The sequence below is a fragment of the Panthera tigris genome, chromosome D1, assembly GCF_018350195.1.
Source record: "Panthera tigris isolate Pti1 chromosome D1, P.tigris_Pti1_mat1.1, whole genome shotgun sequence".
NCBI lineage: Eukaryota > Metazoa > Chordata > Mammalia > Carnivora > Felidae > Panthera > Panthera tigris.
In genome coordinates this window covers 16,050,283-16,060,202 of record NC_056669.1, presented here as the reverse complement: position 1 = coordinate 16,060,202, position 9,920 = coordinate 16,050,283, and the positions used below count along the sequence as shown (strand labels likewise).

The 9,920-nt window shown below is 45.6% G+C and overlaps 1 protein-coding gene across 1 annotated transcript in view; it reads right to left on the bottom strand.

Moving 5' to 3' along the window:
- The window catches only part of KMT2A (lysine methyltransferase 2A), an 83,232-nt gene that overhangs the window by 41,840 nt on the left and 31,472 nt on the right, over window positions 1-9,920 (bottom strand). The window contains 8 exon segments of the mRNA XM_042959470.1: window positions 405-518; window positions 1,274-1,405; window positions 2,387-2,460; window positions 2,783-3,160; window positions 3,576-3,640; window positions 5,546-5,780; window positions 6,650-6,827; window positions 8,394-9,920. Of these exon segments, the coding sequence (XP_042815404.1) occupies window positions 405-518; window positions 1,274-1,405; window positions 2,387-2,460; window positions 2,783-3,160; window positions 3,576-3,640; window positions 5,546-5,780; window positions 6,650-6,827; window positions 8,394-9,920 (2,703 nt within the window).

The window sequence follows — 9,920 nt, the reverse complement described above, 5'->3', positions numbered from 1 at the left end:
TTTTCCATGTTTGGACATGTAGCAGAAATATCAGAACTCTAATAAAAAGAGTGAATTTAAGAGATGAGACCATTCAACTTTTCACACTCAATACTTTTGCTACTCTACTAAGAGGCAGATTCCTTCCTAAAACCTCTACAAAATCTTCAAAAATACTTCGGTGGCTGGTTTCAAGAGGAGATACCAGGGCACCTAGAGGCCTCCTGTGGAGCATGCGACTCTTGATCTCGGGGTTGTGAGTTTGAGCCCCACGTTGGGCAGGGAGATTACTTTAAAAATTAAATAAAATTAAAGAGGGGGCAGCACCTGGTACACGCCAATGAAACAGAATAAATGATTCTTTCATTACAGCAAAACAATCTACCATTCAACTTTCTGGGGTACCAAGAAGCAGGATTTCTTACCTCTACATGCCCACTACTGGCACAGAGAAAGCAAACCACTCTGGGGGTTATAGGAACAGAGGTCAGGATTCCTAAGCCTCCCATCTCCCATACATTTTCTGCTTCACAATCCTCCTGCAGAGAGAGAGAGACACAGGTCATTTATGAAAGTGTTACAATGACACCGCTTTGGAACGAAAGTGAGGATGGAAAGCCTAGAACCAAAGTGACACCATAGTGTCCAGAATACTTCACTTCAGTGGGTTTGAAAAGAACTGCTGCTTTACAAAATTAGAATCTCAGACACACACACTGTTAAAAGATACCCTGGGACTGACTTTTCCTTAAAGTTTTGCTGATTCAAGCCATCATCGTGGTTCGATAATTCCTATGTGAATGAATTCTTTTCCTCAGACACTGTTCTCATCCAAATGCACTTTTATTGCTCACGATGGTCAGGAGTGCGTCAATGCCTGTGTTCTTTAGCCAGCCCACAAACAGTGGTGTCTCTCACCCCTGAACCCACCTTCTGATGGTAGTTCTTACTCCCTGACTTGGTGTCGAGTTGCCTTTCTTTCAATACCTTGGGTTAACATTGTTTTGTTTTGTTTTTTTAATGTTTACTCATTTTTGAGAGACAGAGAGAGACAGCGTGTGAGCGGGGGAGGGGCAGAGAGAGAGGGAGACACAGAATCCAAAGCAGGCTCCAGGCTCCGAGCTGTCAGCGCAGAGCCAGACGCGGGGCCCAAACCCACGAACTCAGATCACGACCCAAGCCGAAGTCGGACACTTAACCGACTGAGCCACCCAGGCACCCCTGGTTAACATCATTTTTCTGATTTAAAGTCCATGACGCTTGATACACTACATGGTCACGAAAACACCTTTACCTTAAAGTCCACTCTGATCCTGTGGACTCCATCTGCTGGGATTTTTTGCTTCGAACTATTGCCATTGGAGAGAGTGCTGAGGATGTTCAAAGTGCCTGTGTTCTCCTGCTTACTGACTGGAGGTGGCTTTTCCTACAGAGACAGAAGATGGATGAAGAACACCACCACACCCTATTTGCCTTTGCCTTTGTAACAGATAACGCAAACGACAAGTCTAACAGATCTAGAAAACACATCTCCACGGAAGTACCCTACAGACACAGAGAGTCAATCTGCAGATTCTTTTCTCCAGAAAGGCATTTTACATATGTATTACAACCCGAGAAGAAGAATTCCAGGACTCTCCCCTGTGGGTTCTTGGCTTGCTTCTTCATGGTCTGTGACGCCGGCCGAGGTTGTTGGCACAATGAAACGGAAGTGACAGCACGGGAGCAGTGTATTCTGCCATTTTTCTAGATCTTTCAGTTGCACATCAAATGTGGGGCCGATCGCTCCACTCCTGTTTAACCCGCCTGGGATGCTCACAGAAGCGTTCCCAGCTCTGTGATCGTCAATGATTTCAATTTGTCAGTATGACCATGCTTGATTATCACTACAGTCAGAAGCCAGACAATGACCTTGGAGTAAGGCCTCCTAAGACCCTGGCATCTGCCCCTCTTTGGCATTGCTGATACTCTTGAGAGTATCAACCAGGAAGTTCATACACACCATTACGGTGGCACAGAGAGACAGCAGAAAGAGCCAGAAGATTCTTGAAGACGCGTCTCTCTCCATATAATTATAACAGCGTGGACACAGGGAAGGGTGATATAGACAAATGTCACTAAAGGATGCTGAAGGCAGAAACAATTACCCTAAAGTGGCCTGCGACATAAGCCTAAGCATAGAGGACCACAAAGAAGGGGAAAGGAACAAGGGGAAAGAAACAAAAAAACAAAACGAGTGAAAGCCTAAACCTGAAGTTTGTCAATTTTAAGAAAGTCCACTGCCATCTTCCTAGAAGCAGATACGCGGTTTCATTCACGCAATCACGTAAATGCCAAGGGCAAGACTATTGCCCTACAGGATGGAACGCATCCCCGAGCAATGGCAGAGAAACGAATCTGTCCTCACCTTTTCTTTTGGTTTTTGTTTTACAGGAATACTTGGTCGAGGAGCCACTTTTTTCTGCTTGCTTTGCTCTGGACCTGAAGAATTCAACATAAATTACAGTCAGTGCTAAATAGCAATGACCACTTTTAGGACTTACTGGCCTGTGAGGAAAGGGGCATTAGAAAACACAGGAAACTATTGAAACTCCGGGCTTTAAATAGGAAACGAAGACAATACCTCCGACTTCACTGGGTTTTTTTGCTTCTATTTCTCTATTACTCTGTAAACAGGTTAAAAGAGAGCTAATTTTTCTGAATTAAAGGCTTCAAAACATACACGTCAGGTTTCCACACGCTGTTTAAGAAAGACAGAGGTGTTCTTCTGGTTCAGCTATTCCTCCTTGCCTTCCTCACTCACCTGATTCCGGTGGCGGAGGCTGCTTTTTCTTGGGCTCGCTAGGAGTGGTCTTGGGAACTTCTTTTCTTGGCGGTGCTGTGCTTGGTGGCTGTGGGGGGGTGACTGGAGGCGGCTGGGAGACCTGCTTGCTGGACTTCCTGGAAGTCGGGGTGGTAACTTGTTTGGATTCAGGTCCTGGGGCAGAGGCGTTCCCTTCTTCACTCTTTTCCTCGACGGGCTTTCGAGGGGGTGGTTCACTATTGCTTTTCTTGGGGGCAGGGTCCTCTCTTGCTGCCGGGGTAGGCTTCTGACTACAGTCCACCACATTCTTCACAACACTGCTCTCTTTGCTCTCTTTCTTTTCACTGGTCTTAGACTTTTTCTCTTTCTTTTTCACAGCTAGGAGGACACACAAGATTGTAAGTGAGAAGAATTTTACTTAAGACAGAAGTAGAGGAATGTAACATAACCTTATTCTCAGTTTCCTGCAGCTGAAGTTCACGCTGGAAGGCTCATGCTGGTCAGGTGAAATGGGGATACTTTTGTTGCTCTAGGAAATGGAATGCACTGTAATTTTTACAGGAATTAATTTTTTTTTTTTTTTATTATGGAAAATTTCAAGGTAAAGGAAATAATAAAATGAACCCTCATGTAACTACCATCCAGCTTCCACAAACACCAACTTGCTGGGAAAGAGCGGTACTTAAACAACAACAACAACAACAACAAATTAGCATTCTCTTTACGCTAGATGCACACGATTGTATGGCATTAAAGCAGGAAGCATTTGGGGAAGATCTTTCTACAACACTACCTTTTGCTTGCTTCTGAAGGTAGGCTTTGGAAGGCATCCACTGTAGATTCTGACATTTTCTCATCCTAGGATGACAAGGGATATCATAAAGTAAACTACATTTAGAAGAAGGCAGTTGAAACAAGTGTCAATTGGCCTGCGAGAATCAGTGAACCTTTATTCAGGTGCATTCTGAGAGTTGAAAAAAGGCACTGTTGATTGCTCAGATTCAATCTGAGCCTTTGAATGCTTCAATCAGCAATTTTACCTACCTGTAGGCTCTGAAAGGAGCCAGTATCAAATTATTTTTGAAACGGACTCAAATTTCTTATCACCTAGTACTGACCAGCACCACACACAAAATGATCAGCTGGTATTTCTTGTAGTCAGATCGGTTCTGCTCCCTTAGGAGATTAATATTCATATAGTAATCTAAATACAAATGGACTGAAATTAACCAACAAGGCCTCTGCGACTACAATGCTATAGGTCTATCTCAGGGCTTTGTATATATTCCACCCCTCAACTTAGTGAAACTGAAACTTAACTTGAAGTCTAAATCCATGTCAACCCCTAAATTATAGTGCAGGTTTATCTTGCAGTCAGGTACCTTTCTGCTGATCAGTGAATTATCTCACTTCTTTCTACTAACTGGACGGAGGCAAGATTCCTGCTTAAGGACAGACTAAACCAAAGCACAGAACTACTTACGGTCTCCTAGACACTGTCTCCCCTGAAGTACTTGCTCCCAACCACGTTTTCTATAAATCACTGTCGTGCTGCCATTCACTCAGCAAATACCTACTGCTAACATCTCCTCCTTGTCTGGGCACTGTGCTCCTTATGCTCAGTCACCAACATTTCTGTCTGTGCAAACGTCTCGATTCACTTCAAACAAATTATCCCAGAGAGCAGAAAGTGCATCCATAAGCTGACTAAAACAAGGGGAAAAGATCGAGTAATCAAAACTTTCAGATCAAAAATCCCATGTGCATGAAAATATTCCAGGAGTTAGAAAGCCAAGAGTTGGGGCGCCTGGGTGGCTCAGTCGGTTAAAGCGTCCGACTTCAGCTCAGGTCACGATCTCGCGGTCCGTGAGTTGGAGCCCCGCGTCGGGCTCTGGGCTGATGGCTCAGAGCCTGGAACCTGCTTCCGATTCTGTGTCTCCCTCTCTCTCTGCCCCTCCCCCGTTCATGCTCTGTCTCTCTCTGTCTCAAAAATAAATAAATGTTAAAAAAAAAAAAATTAAAAAAAAAAGAAAGAAAGCCAAGAGTTTTCTACTAACATATCACCACAATGTCCTGAATGCCATGATGTCAGTTGACTTGAAAATTTATACAGATAATATTATAATATATATGTAAATTATATATAAATGATAGATCGAGTATATGTAAATATTACATATATATGTGGCCTATATATAATTTATACAATATATAAAATATAAACATATAATTTATCAGGTTTTTTTTCTTTTCTCTTCTTTTTTTTAAGTAGGCTCCACACCCAGCGTGGAGCCCAATACAGGGCTTGAACTCACGGCCCTGAGATCAAGACCCAAGCTGAGATCAAAAGTCGGACGCTTAACCGACAGAGCGGCCCAGGTGCCCCACAGATTTGTCAGCCCGTGTGGCTATTTAAATTTAATTAACATGAAATGCAATTAAGTATGTGGTTCCTGAGTTATACTAACCACACTTCAAGTGTTTTACGTTTGGCTAATGGCTACCACACTGAACTAAGCCGAGAACATTCCTACTTGCAGCGGGACGTTCCCCTGGACAGCACTGCCCCAGACTATTTCTTACTGAAGGGCAGCCCAAACCTAGCCACGTCACAAAATCCAGCTGGGCAACTTAACCTTGCACCTCAAGGGGACTCATTACCACCACATTCAGTTTTCTGCTGCGTCCCTGCCACAAACCAGGCATAAACACACAACCTTCACGGCTGAGAGGCCACCGCCTCAGAGTAAGACCCCCACTCACTTGCAGCACTGCTTCTTTATATTTCGGCCACCAAACTTGGGCTTGTCTAAGCAATTAGTACAAACACCACAGTCCTCAGGCACCTGGCAGCCGGGACACTGCCCACACCGCCTGGACCGTCGTCCCTTCTTTACTGGAGGTTCCTGAGGCGCCTTGTTTCTGGTAACGGGTTTAATTGGTTTGATGGGTGGAGCAAGAGGTTCAGCATCTTCTGAGCCAGCAATTGATGACTTGTCTGTTAAAGAAACGGGGCGTTAGTTATCAGGGAGCATCTAGTTCCTTCTTGGGAGCAGAGGGGGGGGGGTCCTCAAAATCCACAGATGTTGTTATATACACGCGAGCCTCATTTTAATTGGGACTCCAAAAATGAAATGTGGCATAATAAAAATATCCCATCACAGATAATTCTTTAAATGTTTAAAAATGTCTATACCTTACAGCTTGATGAAAGCAGAAATCCAGACACTGAGAACACCACACAGTCTAACTTAAATATGAACTGAGTGCTTCCTAAGATTCTCTAAACCTCTACATTTTATATGAGCAGTCACCCAGCATCTAAATGCAACCATGAGAATGTACCTCAGACCTCCAACCACGGGGCATGTGACTAAGTGACCAAGGGCCCCAACTGCTGTGCTCTGAAATCCAGTGCATCACAGAGGCCACACTTACCATGAGGGTCTCTCTTAGGCAGTGACCGAGCATGGCAGGGACACTGAGGCGGGCTGGTCCTGGGAGACACATAACTACTCTGACAGTCCACTTCTGCCCAGGGACTCCTCGACAGCCTTGCCAAACTCTCTGGGAAAACAGTCTGGGAAGATTCTGTCCAACCCTCCTCCCCTTTCTCTTTCATAGGGATCAGACTTGCAAAGCGGTCTGATAGTTCCCCCAGCCTTCCCCAGCTCCCTCCCCATTTTTTCTCTCAGGCCATTTTCTCTAGTATAATCCTTACCCACTGAATGCACCCTTGCCATTTGTTTTTTGGAGAAACCCAGACTAACACATAATGCTACGAAGAGCCTACTAGGCGTCCCCAGAATGATCAGCAAACAAATCAAACGTCTGCTTAGACTCTGAGGCCGGCATTCCCTGACCTACCGTCATTCCCCATGGAAGACAAAATCTTTTCTCGTTCTTCCCATGGTAAGGCACTCAGGGTGGGCATGTCATCAGGAAACACAGCTCGTTTTCGGCCAAGGGCAACAGCAGCTCTTCTGCAGACATGTTTAATGCGGGGTCCTCGCACAGAGGTCTCTGATGAATCACTCTCTTGACCCTGAATAAGAGGCAAGTCAAAACAAACAACAGCAACCACACATGTTGAAAATGTAATTAACTGAAGCCAAGGTAGACTCGTTTTGCTTATTACAATCTAAAATCAACACATACAACCCTAGTTATTCCCAGCTGATAAGCCATGACAATCTGCAGAAACCGACTACTTCTGTATCCTAAAACTGGCAGCAAAAAAAGGGGGTGGGGCTTTAAAAAACAAAAAGCCAAAAAACCCCAGAAACTAGGCGATGCCTGGGTGGCTCAGTTGGTTAAGCGTCCGACTCTTGATTCCATCTCAGGTCATGATCTCAGTTTGTGAGATCGAGCCGAGTCAGGCTCTGAGCTGACAGCACAGAGTCTGCTTGGAAGTCCCTCTCTCTCCTCTCTCTCTGCCCCTCCCCTGCTCATGCTTTCTCTCTCTCTCAAAAATGAATAAATAAACTTAAAAAAAAAATGAACTAAGTTTTTATTCCCGATTATACTACTGCTTTAAAGTTCCCATCAAAATTCAAGCTGCCAATCTATATTATCAAAAAGTTTGGTCTGCAGTTAACAAGGCTTATCCAGTCACAGACTATTTCTTCTATTTCCCTGATCAACAGAGGGGTAGGGGGAACAGCTTACAAATGTACGGATACAAGGCCACAGCTCTAAACAGAAACGTCTCGCACTTTAAAGAGCCACTGCTCCTATCACTAGGAGGCTAACCAAAAACCACCCCACACGGTGTCAGAAACAAATCCCATCGTGTTCCCGCTAGAACTCTCAACTGATGAAACTGCTAAATGTCAATATGGCCCTTGGCTGAGTAACATGAATAAACCTAAGTGTGTGGCCGTCTAAATCTAACTTGGTGGGTTGGCATGAATATGGACCTACTACATGGCAATTTTAAAAAAGAACCTGAAGATCGGTGGGCTTTCTCTGAAAAGGCTGGTGCCTGAGCTCACTTTGTGAAAAAAATAGTAAGACGTAAAAAATTAATAATGCTGTTCTCTGTAAAATTTGTTTGTCATCATCTTAACTAACTGAATCCTACAGCGCTCAGGCTAAGCGCTTCTCATTTGTAGTCCACAAACGCCCTATTATCTGTGGCGCTAATCACTCAGTACTCAGAGGAAGAGAATCCCCCCACCCCCGTTTTCTGTAGTAAACAATAGCAAAACAATTTGAGTACAAAAACGCACCTTCAAAATTAAGTCACAGATTCCATTACACCAAACCCATTAAGCACAAACAAGTCAGCATTCTGTCAAGTGGCCCCAAACTGCCTTTCAGTCTTAATTCACCACCTTCCTGTGTGTCCCAGTCCAGCGATCCGCCGCTGTTGCCGTTCCTCTTCGTACTTCTGCCTCTCTACCCACACAGTGCCCTCTGTTTAGAATGTTCTCCCCTCTCATCTCCCACCTATCAAAATCCTACCAGTCCTTGAAGGACCGGTGCGAGTGCCCCCACCTCCTCTGCCCTTCTCCTGATTCCCGTAACTAGATGTCACGGAAACCCTTCGCCTAAAACTTGCTCACAGAAGGAGCTGTTGACTTTTAACAGGCAAGATGGAAAAGAGTACCTGTGCTTTGGGCTGGTCAGTTTGTTTAAGACTCTTACTCTTCTCAATCTTGCAGAGCTGGGCTTTGGCCTTTTTTAGGAGGCTGGCAACCCTCTTGTCCGTCATTGGAAGCTTGTCTGCCTGAGCCAACATGGAGCCTATGGAGGAAGTGGAATGTTTAACAGTGCTAGATGAAGGAGTGGAAAGGCAGAGGGTTTTCTCCTTCTCCAGGGATGGGGCAGTTGGGCCGAGGTCCAAGTTGTTTTTTTCCAGATTTCCTCTCCCCTTCTTTAGAAGTATTTTGGTTTTGACAGCTGTTGTGTCCCCAAGAGTCACGGAGGCCATATCAGTCCCAGAATCAAGCGACGAAGACTTCTTCCGCCCTGTTGCTTTTTTGGCGGAAGATGAAGTGGCAGCATCTTCACCAACGGCCTTCTCTTTGGAAACCCTACTCACAGGATACAATGCAGAACTACTCTGAATCTCTGATCCCTTTTTCCTTTTCTCTTTCCTCGACTCCCGCTTATTCTCTTTTTCTCTCTCCCGGTCTCGCTCTCTACTCTTGTCCTTCTCCACGCTCTTGTCAGCATCTCGATCTTTGGACAGCTCCTCAGGGGCCTTGTCTTTATTTCTCCCTCTCTCAGTCTGAGAGCCTGGGGTAAACCAAGGGAAGAGAGGAGAGGGGCTGCTGGATGAAAACGGCTCTGCCGGAGCACTAGCCTGCTTCCTTGGTCTCTGGCTTTTCTCCGCAGACTCCCCAGACTGAGTCAGGGAATGAGAAGGAAAAGTAAAAGTTGGGTTTAAGGCACTAGTGGCAAGAGGACTAACAGATATGCTTAACGAGGAAGAGACAGAAGACGGCGGGGTGAGAGGTGACAGCTCAGCAGTGCTAAGCCTTCCGCTTCTTGTCCTCATGGAGTGAGAAGGAGATCTTGGTTCAGATCGAATGGGACTAAAGACTTTCCTCTTCCTTTTTCTGTTGGACACTCCTGAAGAAGACGTTCCAGCAGAAGTCCGATTACTAGGCAAGGTTACAGACTCAAATATTCTAGAGTGAGCCTCGCTTGGAGTAAATCTGGGAGCTCTCAGAAGAGGGCTCCTTTTGTGCATATCGAACCTTGTTCCGGAGTGGAGCGGTGAAAACAATCGGGCTGAAGCAGCAGTACCAGATGGAGAGAAACCCGACGCGAAGCCAACGTCCTCAGGAGTCAGCGGAGGGGGTCGGAAATTATCAAATATGGGTTTGCGAATAAGACCTTCTTTGGCATACTTTGCTGAGGAAAAGTACTGTGGCTCTGACCTAGAATGCTTTAAAGAGGTCCACCTAAACGTCGGTTCTCGCAAGATCGACTTTCGCTTCCCTTGCATGGGAGCGGCAGAAGCAGGCAAAAATGGTGATGCTAAGGGGATGGTGGGAGGCATGAGCCAAGGTGTGTGGTCAGAGATGCTGGAGGCCGGCTGCAGCGGCGGGGGTGGGGTGAGCAGGGGCGGAGGCGGAGAGGAGGAGGGCTGCTGCTGGGGGGCACTTTGCAGGGTGGACAGTTTTTT